The sequence below is a fragment of the Solea solea genome, chromosome 1 (genome assembly GCF_958295425.1).
Source record: "Solea solea chromosome 1, fSolSol10.1, whole genome shotgun sequence".
Taxonomy (NCBI): Eukaryota; Metazoa; Chordata; class Actinopteri; order Pleuronectiformes; family Soleidae; genus Solea; species Solea solea.
Window position 1 is genome coordinate 170001 of NC_081134.1, and position 15888 is coordinate 185888.

Sequence of the window (15888 nt, forward strand, 5' to 3'; positions counted from 1 at the left end):
AAGTCCTTAAGATGAGGACATGAAGTCGAGTAGAAGATCAGAATGAAGAGCAGACTCCTGCTGTGAGGCTGCAGTACCACTGATCGAGGAAGAGGGAGACAGAGAGCAGGACTGCAGCTATATACTGTACAGATGTATATGTATGTATATATATATACATATGTACAGTGCCTATCATTATTATTCCCCCCCTTCAAGTCAGTATTTAGTAGATGCACCTTTGGCTGCAGTAACAGCTGTGAGTCTCAATCAGTCTGCACACTGCACTTTTGCACCATTCTTCTTTGTAAAACTGCTCAAGCTCTGTCAGGTTGTGTGGGTATCGGGCATGAACAGCCCTTTTCAAGTCCAGCCACAAATTCTCTATAGGATTGAGGTCTGGCCTTTGACTCGGCCACTCTAGAACATTTACCTGGTTCTTTTTAAACCATTGCTGTGTAGCTTCTGCAGCGTGCTTTGGATCATTGTCTTGCTGGAAAATAAATCTTCTCCCAAGCCGTAGTTCTCTTGCAGACTGAATAAGATTTTCCCCCAGGATTTCGGTGTATTTTGCAGCATTCATTCTGCCCTCTATCTTTACAAGCCTTCCAGGGCCGGCTGCATCATGCTGTGGGGATGTTTCTCATCCCCACAGCATGATGCTGCCACCCCCATGCTTCACACTGGGGATGGTGTGTTTTTTGGTGATGTGCAGTGTTTGGTTTCCGCCAAACATAACGTCTTGTCTGATGTCCAAAAAGCTCAATTTTGGTCTCATCAGACCAAATAATCTTCTTCCACTTGACCATGGAGTCTTCCACATGCCTTTTGGCGAACTCTAGTTGAGATCTAATATGAATTTTCTTCAACAGTGCCACTCTCCCATAAAGTTTTCACAGGTGAAGAACCCGGGCAGCAGTTGCTATATGCACAGTCTCTCCCATCTCAGCAGCTGAAGCTTGTAACTCCTTCAGAGTCGTCGTAGGGGTCTTGGTAGCTTCTCTCACTAGTCTCCTACTTGCACGGTCACTCAGTTTACGAGGCGGCCTGATCTAGGCAGATTAGAATAGAATAGCCTTTATTGTCGTTATTTTGTGGACAACGAAATTTGGGTGCCACTCCCTTGGTGCAAAATACAATATATAAATAACAATTTTAAAAATAGAAAATAAAAATATTAACAATAAAATAAGAATATGAAAATGTTGTTTACATTTTTCCAGAAACTATGACTATGACATTTACAAAGATGACAAAATATAGCAGCAAGATGACAAAATATAGCAGCAAGATGACAAAATATAGCAGCAAGGACAAAGTGACTGAAACATCAGACTATTGCACTTTCCAGTGGTGTTTCCCTATGAATGAATGTTTTTGCTTTCGTTTATTTATTTAGTTCTCTGATGGCTCTGGGAAAGAAGCTATCCCTGAGCCTGTTAGTCCTGCTTCTGTGGGATCTGTACCGCCTGCCCGAGGGTAACAGGTGGAACAGCTGGTTAGCTGGGTGGAAGGAGTCCTTGATGATATTTCCAGCTCTGCTTCGGTAGCGAGAGCTGGCAATAGTCTCCAGGTTAGGCAGAGAGCACCCCGTGATCCTCTGGGCTGTGTTTATGATCCTCTGTAGCGCTCTCCTGTCTGCTGCAGAGCACCCTGCGAACCACGCTGTAATGCAGTACGTAAGGATGCTCTCAATGGTGGCGTTGTAGAAGGTTACAAGCAGCCTCTCCTCCAGGTTGTTTCTCCTGAGCACTCTCAGGAAGTGGAGACGCTGCTGGGCCTTCTTTACCACCGCCGTGGTGTTGACAGTCCAGGAGAGGTCGTCAGATATCTGCACACCCAGAAACCTGATGGAGTGGACTCTTTCCACTAAGTCCCCATTTATGTGCAGTGGGGTCGGGGCCGCTCTGTCCTTTCTGAAGTCCAGTATTATTTCTTTTGTTTTAGTGGTGTTTAGTTTGAGGTTATTAACTGAACACCACGCTGTTAGTCTGTTGACCTCATCTCTGTAGTCAGACTCGTCTCCATCTGAAATGAGCCCGACTACGGTGGTATCATCCGCAAACTTTATGATGCTGTTTGAGAGATGGGTCGGGGAGCAGTCGTGTGTGTAGAGAGTAAAGAGGAGGGGGCTCAATACACATCCTTGTGGGGAGCCGGTGCTGAGTGTGATGGTGCTGGAGAGGTGTGGACCAAGTCTGACTGACTGAGGACGATCTGACAGGAAGTCCTTAATCCAAAGGCAGGTTTGGTTGGAGAGACCCAGGTGTGAGAGCTTCTGCACCAGGATCTCCGGTAGGATGTGGTTGAAGGCTGAGCTGAAGTCCAGGAAGAGCATTCTGACATAGCTCCCCCGGTGCTCCAGGTGACTCAGCGCGGCGTGGAGCGCTATAGTGATAGCGTCCTCCGTGGATCGGTTTGCCCTGTAGGCAAACTGGTGTGGGTCTAATGTGGGAGACAGACAGGCCCTGATGTGCTGGGAGACCAGCCTCTCAAAGCACTTCATGACTACAGGCGTAAGTGCAACAGGTCTGTAGTCGTTGAGGCTGTGCACTGCTGTCTTCTTGGGAACGGGAATTAATGTGGAGGTTTTGAGGCAGGGTGGGATGATGGCCTGCGCCAGGGACAGGTTGAATATGTTTGTGAAGACTCCAGTCAGTTGGTCGGCACAAGCTTTGAGTACCTTGCCGGGTATTCCATCGGGGCCAGCCGCCTTCCTGGGGTTCACAGTCCTCAGCACATGTCTCACTTCATGCTCCTGAAGTGTCATCATGCCAGTGCTGGGGAGGGGTGGGAGTGCTGTGGCTGCTGAGGGCCTGTCTGTCTCAAAGCGGGCAAAGAAGCTGTTTAGTTCCTCTGCCAGCGAGGCATCAGTCCTAGCAGTCGCCTGGTTACTGCTTCTGTAGTTTGTTATGTGATTTATTCCCTGCCACATTCTTCTGGGATCATTCACAGCGAAATGGTCCTCAATTTTCCTCTTATATGCCGCCTTGGCCTCCCTGATTCCTCTCTTCAGGTCTGACCTGGCAACGCTGTACAGGGCCCTGTCCCCTGACTTGAAGGCGGCGTTTCGGCTTTTTAAGAGGGACTGCACTTTGCTGTTCATCCAGGGTTTTTGATTTGGAAAAACCCTGACCCTTTTGTTGACGGTGACAGTGTCAATACAGTTTTTTATGTAGCAGAGTACAGTGTCTGTGTACTCCTGGAGGTTGTGGCTTGAGAATAAATCCCATAGAGTGGTGGAGAAGCAGTCCTGTAGTTGAGAGAGGGCTCCCTCTGGCCAAGTTTTTATTGTCTTTGTTTGAGGCTTTGTCTTCCTCAGCAGGGGGGTGTAAGTGGGGGTGAGGGACATGCAGAGGTGGTCAGATCCAGCCAGGTGGGGGAGGGGAGTAGCTTTGTATGCATGTTTTATGTTGGAGTAAACATGGTCCAACGTACTATCCCCTCTGGTGGCAAACTTCACAAACTGAACGAATTTGGGTAACACAGTCTTTAAACATGCTTTGTTGAAATCACCAGCAACAACAAGGACTCCATCAGGGTGTGCAAGCTGCTGTTTGTTGATGATGGCAAGCAGAAGGCTGAGGGCTGTGCTAACGTTAGCATCTGGTGGGATGTAAACAGCTACCACAATGACCACAGTGAACTCCCTCGGGAGATAAAAAGGTCTGCACGAGACTGCCAGAACCTCTATATCAGGAGAACAGTGTGTGTCAATGATCCTGCTGCTGCCACACCACTCGTTATGCACATAAACACACAGCCCCCCTCCTCTGCTCTTACCCGAGTCTTTGTTCCTGTCCTGCCGATGTAGCGTGCGGTCCGCTAGCTGGACTGCAGCGTCGGGGATCAGCGGGTGAAGCCACGTCTCCGTGATGAAAATAACACTGCAGTTCCGTACAAAGCTCGTCGTGGCTGTCTGTAGTTCCAACTCGTCCATTTTGTGGGTTATGGATCTGGCGTTTGAGAGGAAAAGGCTCGGTAATGCTGGCCTGTATGGTTGTTTACGTAGCTTAGCATCCGAGCCCGACCGGCATCCCCGCTTCTGTTTCCTCTCTCTTCGCCGCCTCCTCCGCTTGCTAGGCGGGCTGACCATCCACGGGGATCCCGGCGATCTCACTATATCCTCCGGGATGTTGTGTGTCTGCCGATATTCGTCGGTAACAGCCAAGTTGTACCTCAGGCCGAGGTCGATAAGTTCCTGGCGACTAAAAGTAACTTTAGCCCAACATAATTCAAAAAATAAACATAAGAAAACTAATAAAAAGGCGCACCAAGTCGGAGAGCTAAAAGCCGCAGCACCAGTGCGCGCCGCCATCTTGGAAATTTGATTCACACATGTGCCATATTCCTTCCATTTCTTGATAATTAATTTCAATCCATCCCCTGAATTTTACTTTTCAATAACCTTTTCCCTGAGTTGCTTGGAGTGTTCTTCTGTCTTCATGGTGTAATGGTAGCCAGGAATACTGATCAACCAGTCTCTGGACCCTTCAGACACAGGTGTTTATACCTCAATCACTTGAGACACACCCACACCACTCAGATGATCTTCATTTCACTAATTGTGAGACTATTGGCACCAATTGGATGGACCTCTATTGAACTAGACCATTCAATTAAAAAGGGGGTGAATAATTATGCAAACAATTATATTTCTTTATTATTTTTGTTTCATTAACATTACTTATAGAAATCTGTTTTCACTTTGACATTAAAGAGTTTTTTCCAATAAATGTTTATGTGAAAAAAGCTACATTTTATTGACCATGATTGATTTATGACAGCAATAAAAGGGTAAAACATCCAACATATACACATATGTACAGTATATCTATATATATGTATATATACACATATATACTGTACATATGTATATATGTGTATATATATTTACATATACACATATGTGTATATGTATGCATATACATACACGGTTATACATATGTACTGTATATCATCATCACAAATCAGCCATCAGCTGCCCCTGATTTCTGAAGGTCAGCAGCAGCCAAAGAAAAACCAATAATGGTCGACCTCTGGTTTCCATGGTGACTGAGCTCAGTCTCAACAGTCTAAGATTAGCAGTGACATTTGTGTGGATTGTTCAGAGAGAAGATCCACTATGTCCGGACAGAGGGGACCCAGGGTGTGGAGAAGCTGTCATGTGACGCAGACCTGGTCATCTTATTAAGGTGAGGAACCTCCCACTCTTCACTTTGTCTGTATCATCGTCCTCACACCTGTAGTGTCTCTGTAGTGTCTCTGTCTCACCTGTCGTGTCTCTGTCTCACCTGTCGTGTCTCTGTCTCACCTGTCGTGTCTCTGTCTCACCTGTCGTGTCTCTGTCTCACCTGTAGTGTCTCTGTCTCACCTGTGTGTCTGTCATGTGTCTGTCTCACCTGTCGTGTGTGTCTGTCTCACCTGTCGTGTCTGTCATGTGTCTGTCTCACCTGTCGTGTCTCTGTCTCACCTGTCGTGTCTCTGTCTCACCTGTCGTGTGTCTGTCTCACCTGTCGTGTCTCTGTCTCACCTGTCGTGTCTCTGTCTCACCTGTCGTGTGTCTGTCTCACCTGTCGTGTCTGTCTCACCTGTCTTGTGTCTGTCTCACCTGTCGTGTCTGTCATGTGTCTGTCTCACCTGTCGTGTCTCTGTCTCACCTGTCATGTGTCTGTCTCACCTGTGTGTCTGTGTCTCGTCCATGCAGCCTGTTTGAAGAGGACATCATGTCCCATGTCCCGCCTCAGCCCGTCCACCCCGGCTTCAGCTTCTCTCCTCGCTGTTCTCCCGTCTCCTCCCCTCAGAACTCACCTGGTAAGTTCTGCAGCCTCAGCTCACTTTGCGTCACATGACACAGGAAATACTCACGGCTCAGTGGAAAGGGAACTTGGCTTGTAACCAGAGGGTTGTGGGTTCGGGTCCACACCAGGTTAAAGTGCTGGGGTTCCTCTGAGCAATGAACCTGCTCACTGCTCCTGAGAGAATTTAAAAATAAAAGTATATAAAAATAAATAAATCATTGATCTGACATGTTTTTTCAATAAGTATCATTTTCATGTAAATAATTAATTTAGGGAAAATGTCTAAATGTGATTTTATTATCATATTTACATATTGAAATTGCCATGTGATTGTCATTATAATTCTTTTCAAACTGAAGCATCAGTTCAACGACTGTATCTGTTTTATCTCCTGTGTCCTTATAAGATTCAAATGCTGACTTTGGTGTGGAAGAACACACACTTTACAAACTTTATTCTTCAGTCACAAAAGATTGTCTGATGGTTTTCCGCCATTTTCTTCTTGCACAGATGAGTTCCACGTTCTCACGTCCATGAGTGTCATCTACTGTCACTCACACACAAACTTGTTTCTGTGTCTGAGTGAGAGCACGTCGTAGACATGATGTACTCCCCAGTCTCTTAAACTACCCTTAAACATCACTCATTTGTGCCTTACCTTAACCCTAACCCTTTCCCCTTACCTGAACCTTAGCCCAATTCTGACAACAAGAGACGCTTTACTGGTCTCTTATAGACTTATAAAGACCAATGTTTGTGAGGACATGTTAGCTGGTCCACAGGAAGGAAGACGTTTCCCCATCTTAACTTTTGTGTGTGTGTGTGTGTGTGTGTGTGTGCGTGTGCGTGTGCGTGTGCGTGTGCGTGTGTGTGTGTGTGTGCAGGCTTACAGCGAGCCAGGGCTCCGGCTCCTTACCGCAGAGACTTTGAAGCCAAACTAAGAAACTTCTACAGAAAGTTGGAGGCGAAGGGCTACGGCCAAGGACCGGGCAAGATTAAGTAAGTCACACCTGTGAAACTAGTCCCTGTAGTTGTGAAATGTTAGTTAGAATGATGTCATCGTCGTTTTGTGATCACTATAATCCATAATCTACACATATGCTCAGTACTGAGAATATATTAGAATGAAATATTTGTTAATACAACATTAAAATGACCACAGTAGCGTGTAGTGTGTGTTGGTGAACTGTGTGCATGTGTCTGCAGGCTGCTCATCAGGAGAGAACATCTGCTGGAGGGAACCTTCAACCAGGTGATGGCGTACTCACGCAAAGAACTGCAGAGGAACAAACTCTATGTCACCTTTATCGGGGAGGAGGGGTGAGACACACACACACACACACACACACACACACGCACACACACACAGCTGTATGGTTTCATGTCATGTGTGTTCTTGTCCCTCAGGTTAGATTACAGTGGTCCTTCCAGAGAGTTCTTCTTCCTTCTGTCTCAGGAGTTGTTTAATCCATATTATGGTCTGTTTGAATACTCTGCCAACGACACGTACACCGTTCAGATCAGCCCCATGTCTGCGTTTGTCGAGAACCATCTGGAATGGTGAGTTTTTTATCATCAAAGAAATGAGTCACCACATTTTTATCTAAGATTGGAAACAAAGCTCCAGTGTGGAACCTCTATCGCCCCCTGTGGATTTCTGAGTAATTACCAAATCAAGCTGTGCTCTAGGACCCTGCACACACACACACACACACACACACAGTGACTTCAGTGTAAAGTGTTTGACTGCTGCTGGCAGAACACACAGTTTCAATGTCACATGATCACATTCACAAGAATGTGCTTGTCAAACGCGTTTCTGCTCTTGTCTGTATGAGGCTGTTTTTGCTTTACTCGCGCTCTGTGCTTCTGGACCTGCTCAGTCCTCTGTGCAGGGCTGGAATGTCTCCACAGACACAGAAACAACATTGTTAATATATGATGAGTTTCCTGTTTGTGTGTTTCCAGGTTCCGTTTCAGTGGTCGCATCCTGGGTCTGGCTTTGATTCACCAGTATCTGCTGGACGCTTTCTTCACCAGACCCTTCTACAAGGCCCTGCTCAGACTGTCAGTACACACACACACACACACACACACAGTGTCCACACTTTGCATCCACTAGAAATAATAACTCCTCCTACTTTGAAGTGGGAGGGGTTTTCCTCCTGCTAGAAAATACGTGCTGTTGTTTTTTTCTTTCTTAGAAGTGGATATTAATGAAATGTAGTTTTAATTGACTCAAAAATGATCATGCACAAACCAAACATTTAAAGAAGCAAAGAAACAAGGAAAAGTTCTGGTTTAAGAAGTAAAAAAAAGGAATTCATTTAGTAATCAGTTATTAATCACTTGTGTGTGTATGTGTGTGTGTGTGTGTGTGTGTGTGTGTGTGTGTGTGTGACAGGCCCACAGACCTGTCAGATCTGGAGTATCTGGATGAGGAGTTCCATCAGTCCCTGCAGTGGATGAAAGACAACGACATCACCGACATCCTGGACCTCACCTTCACTGTCAACGAGGAAGTCTTCGGTCAGGTCAGTGTGTGTGAGCGGTGCTTTCTTTAGGACGGATGTTAATATCAGGTCTGAATGGGGACAATGAGCTGATGGGAGTTACCGGGGTCTTTGAATGCGTCTCGCAGCTGTTCCTCTGAGCTCAGTGAACTCAGCTCATTTGTGTATCGTTTGTTATCCTGCTAAATAAAACTCAGAATTTTGTTATTGTAATATTTAAGAAATATAATATATTGTAATATTCTTTGACGCTGATACGATTGTTTTACACGTTGATCCTCAAACGTCAGGGCCAGTGCTAGATTAAGACTTTACACCCGCCCCCCTGCTGTGTTGCTAGGTAACGGAGCGGGAGTTGAAGTCAGGCGGCTCCAACCTCCAGGTGACGGAGAAGAACAAGAAGGATTACATCGAGCGAATGGCCAAGTGGAGGGTGGAGAGAGGAGTGGTGCAGCAGACGGAGGCTTTGGTCAGAGGCTTCTACGAAGTAAATAACTCACAACCTCTTTTATGACTTATTATTAATAATACAACAGTAAGATCCTTAATAATGAACACACACACACACAGGTATATGAACTGTCAGTTAAACGCATTATTAACGGCGTCCATGTTTTTATCGTGAGATTCTTTTTGGCCGAGCAAACTTTGTGGTTTTTTTCACATGTCGTTGCAACAACTAGTAACGTTAGAACAACTACAACACCACACCGGAAACACAACAACAGGCACGCTGCACACACTTGTTTGGGCTAAAGAGTAGTAGCTGACGTTGTGCAGCGAATAAGTCCCAATATGCAGGTGACAGAGATAGACAGAGATTTATTGTCTCAATAAAAAAAACATCTGCACAAAGCGAGCAGATCCACTTTTCTATGTTGAATTAAAATGAGAAGAAATCATGGGACACAAAGAAATCAAGGGACGTTTAGAATAGATACAAATGTGACATTTATTGTGACTTGTTTGACAGCACTAACATGAACACATGAATGAACCACAGGCACATTTTTGACAATATTAAAGCTGTCGTTGTTTTTCTCCATCTCAGGTGGTGGACTCCAGGCTGGTGTCGGTGTTCGATGCCCGGGAGCTGGAGCTGGTCATTGCAGGGACCGTTGAGATCGACCTCAGTGACTGGAGGAACAACACGGAGTACAGAGGAGGTGTGTGTGTTTAAGTGGATTATCATCACACTCAGTGGCGTGCACAGACATTTTGGGGGGCAGGTGCTCAGTGAAAAATAAGGGCACTTTGTGTGGCTGAGAGATTATACAAAAAACATTACAGGCACTGTGGCACATGTTCAATGTAATTACATATTTATTTATGTTAACATGTTAAGAACTAAAGGTGTCACAACTGTTGTACAAAGTGTCATGAGCGAGTGAAGAGTGAGCATTGCCACTCTTTAAAGTGAGCATAAGCATACGTGTTGATTATGTAGCCTCATGTAAATATTCACACAATATTACACTATATAAGTGCACTGATAGATTCACATGTTGTACTAATGACAAACTCTGCCGACATTAGTTATGTGCTGGTCATCACGTCATATGTCATATCAGTGATTTGGGTTCGGGTCTCGCTTGTTAAGCTGTGGTGGCGCAGTATGAGACACAGAGACAAAAAAAGGAGATTGAGATTCAACTTTATTATCATTACTCAAATACAAGTTTTGGGTAATGAGGTTTCAATTAAATTATAGTGTGGCAACTGAGGCTTAGGGGGCAAACAATACACTGGACTCCATTCATTTATGTGTTACCTGGCTGGTGGGACAGAGCTGGGAGCAGGTGTGGTGTGTGCAGGCGACAGATGTGCACTGCAGCTCTGCACGTTCACATTGACAAAGGAAGAGAGGTGTGTGCAGCGGAGGAGGAGGAGCAGCAGCGGGGGCATATTAATTCACACGCTTTTAATCGTCGACAATTTATAGATGATCATGTCAGCATCGGCCACATACGCTGTTTAAAATAACAAGCAACTTTCAAAAGGGCACTTGCTTGGTCCAGAGGGCAACGGCAGGTGCTATAGCACCACCTAGTGTCTACCTGTGCAAACTCTAACCTTAAAAACCTGTTGCAGTTCAAATTATACAGCCTCAAAGTGCCACAGACCATCTGGAGTAATAACCACATGGTCCAGCAGAGGGTACTATGAGTGCCTCAGATCCACTTCAAAAATCAAACAGTGATATTATATAGACAAAGAGGTCTGTGAGCAGTTTTATTGTTTTGTAATATTCTAAATGTCTTCAAAGTAAATACTTTGATCAAACTTGATTTTTGAAAAAAATGACAGCCCTAAAAAAGTCACATGACTGTAACATCATGTGTATTTGACTGCACAGTGAAACGGGTGAAAGTGATGAATGAGAGGATGAATGTGGACAATGATTAAACCACAATAATAAATGGCAGCAGCAGTTATTGGTGCTCATCAAGTTGTGCCTTCTATTCATTCTTCTGGGCTAACCAGCGCCACCTACTGTTTAGAATGAAGGAAAACACACCTGTATCTCTTATCAGTATAGACTGGTAGACAAAATGCTTTTTCCTCAGTTTTAAATGGTTTTAATCACATATGAGCCCCTGAAATAACAAGTTTCTTTCATTCAAATTTATATTTATATTTGAATGCTTAAATGTGTTTGTGAAAAATGTTTAATGCACGGAAAAGTACATTACGTCACGTATGCGTTCATACAGACATGTTTGACACGTTAACTCCTCTGACCAGGTTACCATGACAGCCACATCGTGATGCGCTGGTTCTGGGCGGCTGTCGAACGCTTCAACAACGAGCAGCGCCTGCGTCTGCTGCAGTTTGTCACGGGGACGTCGAGCGTGCCGTACGAAGGCTTCGCCGCCCTGCGCGGATCCAACGGCCTGCGACGCTTCTGCATCGAGAAGTGGGGCAAAGTCACGTCACTGCCCAGGTATTTGACATCATACAGCTGCTCTGAGTTTATGAGGATAAAGTTCATCTAACCCTGTATGGACTGACACGAGTGAGTCACAGAGCTGCACTAGAGAATATCAACTGTACCTTATTCACACACACACACACACACACACACACACATGCATGAAGCACCAGCTAAAGATGAAACCATGTACAACAGGAAATCACAAACATTCTCAGTAGCTTCATTTATCTTAATCTCTGCTTTATTTACCCTGTGGAATTACACCATTTGGGATTATTAACTATGTTAAATAGCTCTATACTCTAACAGCAGTCAGTGTTTAGTTTTAGTCAGTGACGTGAGTCTCGAGAGTTTCATTATTTTCAGACTATATCAGCATTGACAGATACAGATACAGATAGAGATAAAAAGTGCTGAGCTCATAATGTATGTGCAGCACGTGTGTGACCATGGTCCCTGCAGACTCTGACAACCACTCACCACCACCATGATGTTGTTGCTTGTAGCTCGAACTCATGCTTATGTTTTTATATTTCTATCCTTTTTTTTTCATGCTCTTTGAGTGGGTGCAGCTGTAACACAAGAATTGACCCCCAGGGATCAACAAAGTATTGTGATTGTGATTGTGATTGTGATTGTCAGGAGATGAGGGACAGAGTTTGACGTTGTTGACAGTGGAAGTTTCAGTCATCAGTAAGAACCTTGCAGTTACTAGAATACAACTAGATATTGTGGGCGTGGTAGCTCAGTGGTTTAGACCCTGTGTGCAGAAGACATCATGGTCACAAGTTTAACTCTGGCCCCGGCAGGTCGCTTCCATGACATGTAATGTAATGTAATGTAATGTGATGTAATGTAATGTAATGTAATGTAATGTAATGTAATGTAATGTAATGTAGAAGAGAAACACAGTGAAACACGCTCACTGTTAGATACAGCGTTACTCACATCACTCTACATATTCAGTGATTTCCGTGGGTTTGATTCTGTGTCGTCAGCTTCCTGGTTTCCTTGCAGCTGTCTGTCTGTGACTCTGTGTCTGTCTGTGACTCTGTGTCTGTCTGTGTCTGTCTGTGTCTCAGGGCTCACACCTGCTTTAACCGCCTGGACCTGCCTCCGTACCCGTCTTACACCATGCTGTATGAGAAACTGCTGGTCGCTGTGGAGGAAACCAGCACGTTTGGCCTGGAGTGAGCGACGCGGTGAAACTCTGGCTGAGCCAGAACGTGAAAGAGTGAAAGAAGCCACTGCTGTGGGCTTTTCCTGAATTGTACTGAACAAGGTTTGTGGTCGTGTGACTGTTATGATGCAGTGAAGTTGGTGAAGTCTTTCACCAGCACTGAGTGCACCACAGCAGGACTGGAGTTATTTTTATACACTGGTGGTTTGTACATACCCAAGGAAACAGGATTTCGAGTTGCATGAATAAAATGCATCATTCATAAAAATACTTAACAAATGTTATAACAAAGATGTTCAAGAAAAACTGAACAAATGGAGAAACATTTAAAGAAAACTAACATACCTGATTTAAAACTTTGAATCGACAGAAAAGATTTAAGTAATCAAGTAATAAATCACACAATATATCGAATTTAATGTACAGAAGAAATGGATTAAGAAGAGAAAGAGAAGCTTTAATAGGAGCATGTTTGACAAGTCAAAAGAGGAAAGATTAAAAGTCCAGTTACTTGAAACATGAAAAGATCGTTTGTATATTCTAACAAATCTTCTCTGTTCATTCAAACTGAATTGTTTGCTATTGGCGTGTGCAAAGTTCTGCACACGGACTCTCAGGTAGTTTGCTGCTCTGATATAATTCAGATATTAATAAATGATATAATCTATAATAAATGTTGCTTTAAAGGAGCGGCTCAAATTACGATGAAGACAAGCAACAATCATGTCTCATTTTTAATCCACGAGGACTGAGACAGGACAGAAATACAGACGAAAGGAAAAACAATCAAATGTAAAATCACAGCCAGTGAACGTCATTCAATGATCGACAGCAGCAGGTGATCAGAGGACGTCCACACAGCTGCTGTTAGTGTGTCCACCGACGGGGCTTCAAATATATGAAACATCAGTTTACAGCAGCAGTGAGTGTAACGAACAACAGCCGAGTCAGGGAAACGAGAAGATTTGGCTTGGATAAGAAAAGGAGGAATCACCGGCAGAAACAATGAAGCCATGCATACACACTGGGTTGTTGTGCTTCTAGTTACTGTGGCACTTCAGGAGGACACTTTGAGAGTTTAGAGTTCAGCACTGGAGAAAGACAAATACACAATAAGCAACTGTCCTTGAGTCTTATTCAGAGGCAGCAGATCCACTTAAAGGAAGTAGAGTAACGTCTTGAATGTGTGGAAACAGACTTTGCATCTACTACAACGCTCTATTCTTGTAATATGGAGTGTGTGTGTGTGTCGCACAGGAAGGTCCAGGTTAAACCTGATGATGACGATGAAGATGATGCTTATCATCACTGAATGGAGTCAGTCTCTCCAAGCTTTTTCTGATGTCAACAAAGTAGCCATCAATACCAACGCAAGGGCTTCTGGGATTGCTTCTATGGAGACTTCAGTGTGTTCATGTCTTCATGGTAAAGACCATGTGTGTGTGTGTGTGTGTGTGTGTGTGTGTGTCTACTCCAGCTGTTTAAAGGCCACTGACAGTGACTCGTGTGCCGTTGTCCAGAGAAGCACTCTGGTCCAGGTCCTGCTGTCTGAACTCGTACTCAAGTCTTCCACTGATGAACTGTAACGTGGTGTTGCTCTGTGCACGGAGCAGGTTCTCCAACATCCCAACTGCTGGGCTCCATCAGATCTGCCTGCTAGACCCGATCCGGCTGGACCCGATCCGGCTGGACGCGATCCAGTTGGACGCGATCCTGCTGGACCCGATCCTGCTAGACCCTCGGATGAACCAGTGTAATATATGCAATAGTTAAAGGCTGCTCCACTGTGGCTCAGACTGCACACTGACTGAGTGTTCCTCCTTATTCCAGAACAGACACCGTGCCTCACTTCCTGACTGTCTCACGTGAGACACATCCAGAGTTCTTTTCTCTTCTTGATCAAACACAACATGAATCAGTCTCAAGTTTAAGTTTATATTCACCAACAACAAAAGCTAAATGCTAACATTTTAATCTAATTTGCTCGATGTTGTAAAGGTTTAATCTGTAATCTACATACATGTGTAAGTGAACAGTCAGTCACTGTGGGAAACACAACAATCAGCTGTTTGTGACGCTGAATCCACCACATTATGTAAAGAGGCAAAGCAGGTTAAAGGTCAGTGTGGTGAGACGATGATGATGATGATGATGATGATGATGATGACGATGAGTCCTGGTGCGAGGCTGGGATTATTTTGCATTCACTGTCTTTTTTTCTATGAATCTTTTCTACTCTTATTTCTACTGTGACGTGACTCTGACTAAAGGGAAGTCCTGAAACTTTCCTCAATGTTTTTTGTTTGTTTGATGACGACGATGATGACGATGATGATGATGATGATGATCGGTATGAAGAGTTTTAAGCCTCAGTGTCTGTTTTTCATTAGAAATATTAACATTTCCGGTTATTTGTTGTGACATGTATCCGTGCATTGAAGGAACAGCTCGGGTCTTTGGCCTGTGGTTGTGTTTAGTTACTGATAATAACTACACTGTCACTGTTACTCACTCACCTGAACCAAAGTCCTGATCCACTGCTGCCTCCATCACTGAGTGCTAACGTGTTTGAAACTCTCTGAGTGAATGAGGCAGCAGCAGAGCAGCAGCTCCTAAAAACACTCATTGTCTCTGTGAGCAGTTTATAAACTGAAGTGTCCTTGTGTCTCTGCTGCCTGTCTTAGGATGGTTCTTGGCGCACAGGGGCCAGCAGGGGGCGCACAGAGCTAAGACTGTGTATTAACCACACTTCAAAAACCACTCAACTATCACTTTAAGCTACATTTCCATCACTGAGGTTCTTGTTTGACTGTACCGTACATTTCATAGTCACATGTATTCAGCAAGTAATGTGTGTTTTGAGCAGTTTTTTTATTATTTTTAATTATTATTATCATCATTATTATTATCATTGTTGATATTTTTGTATGAAGTTTGGTGTCACATGTGAAGACAGTGTACTAAAGCCAGGCTCTCGTGTTGTAGATCTTCATCACTGTTATTCCCAGAACTCTAATACATGAATGCACTGAGTCAAGCTATCATAGAAATATTTAAGTAAACAAAATCATGGGTGTCTACAGAAGGGTGACGTGGTGGCATATTGTAGCGCGGGTTTGGTATTTGTGTCTTTTTTAAGTTATTGATTTGTTATTTATTGGTTTTCATTTTTTTTAAAAAGGGACTCAAACAAAGGGAATATAATGTAAAGGACTTGGTGGATGGTGACAACTTTACATGGGAGGAAACTCTGAAGCATGACGTGTGTTTTATTATTATTATTATTATTATTATTATTATTATTGTTGTTGTTGTTGTTGTGTGTGTGTGTGTGTGTGTTATACACAGCTCTGTTTCTGTCTGAGAACAGGTTGTTGAACACTCAGGCTGTGCTAACAGTGCTAACAGTGCTAACAGTGCTAACACTCAACCATACCATACAACTGTTTAAGGAGCTCAATAAAAAAGGTCACTTTGTTA

The 15888-nt window shown here is 44.0% G+C and overlaps 1 protein-coding gene across 1 annotated transcript in view; it reads left to right on the forward strand.

Annotated features, from left to right (window-relative positions):
* Positions 1-15888, forward strand: part of LOC131457208 (E3 ubiquitin-protein ligase HECW1) — a 51135-nt gene extending 35247 nt beyond the window's left edge. Inside the window, exons 19-29 of the mRNA XM_058626107.1 lie at positions 5091-5174; positions 5687-5793; positions 6665-6779; positions 6987-7100; positions 7188-7340; positions 7749-7847; positions 8185-8314; positions 8634-8780; positions 9345-9459; positions 11039-11237; positions 12311-15888. Coding sequence (XP_058482090.1) covers positions 5091-5174; positions 5687-5793; positions 6665-6779; positions 6987-7100; positions 7188-7340; positions 7749-7847; positions 8185-8314; positions 8634-8780; positions 9345-9459; positions 11039-11237; positions 12311-12422 — 1375 coding nt within the window. The 3' untranslated portion in view covers positions 12423-15888. The remainder of the gene's footprint in view (positions 1-5090; positions 5175-5686; positions 5794-6664; positions 6780-6986; positions 7101-7187; positions 7341-7748; positions 7848-8184; positions 8315-8633; positions 8781-9344; positions 9460-11038; positions 11238-12310) is intronic.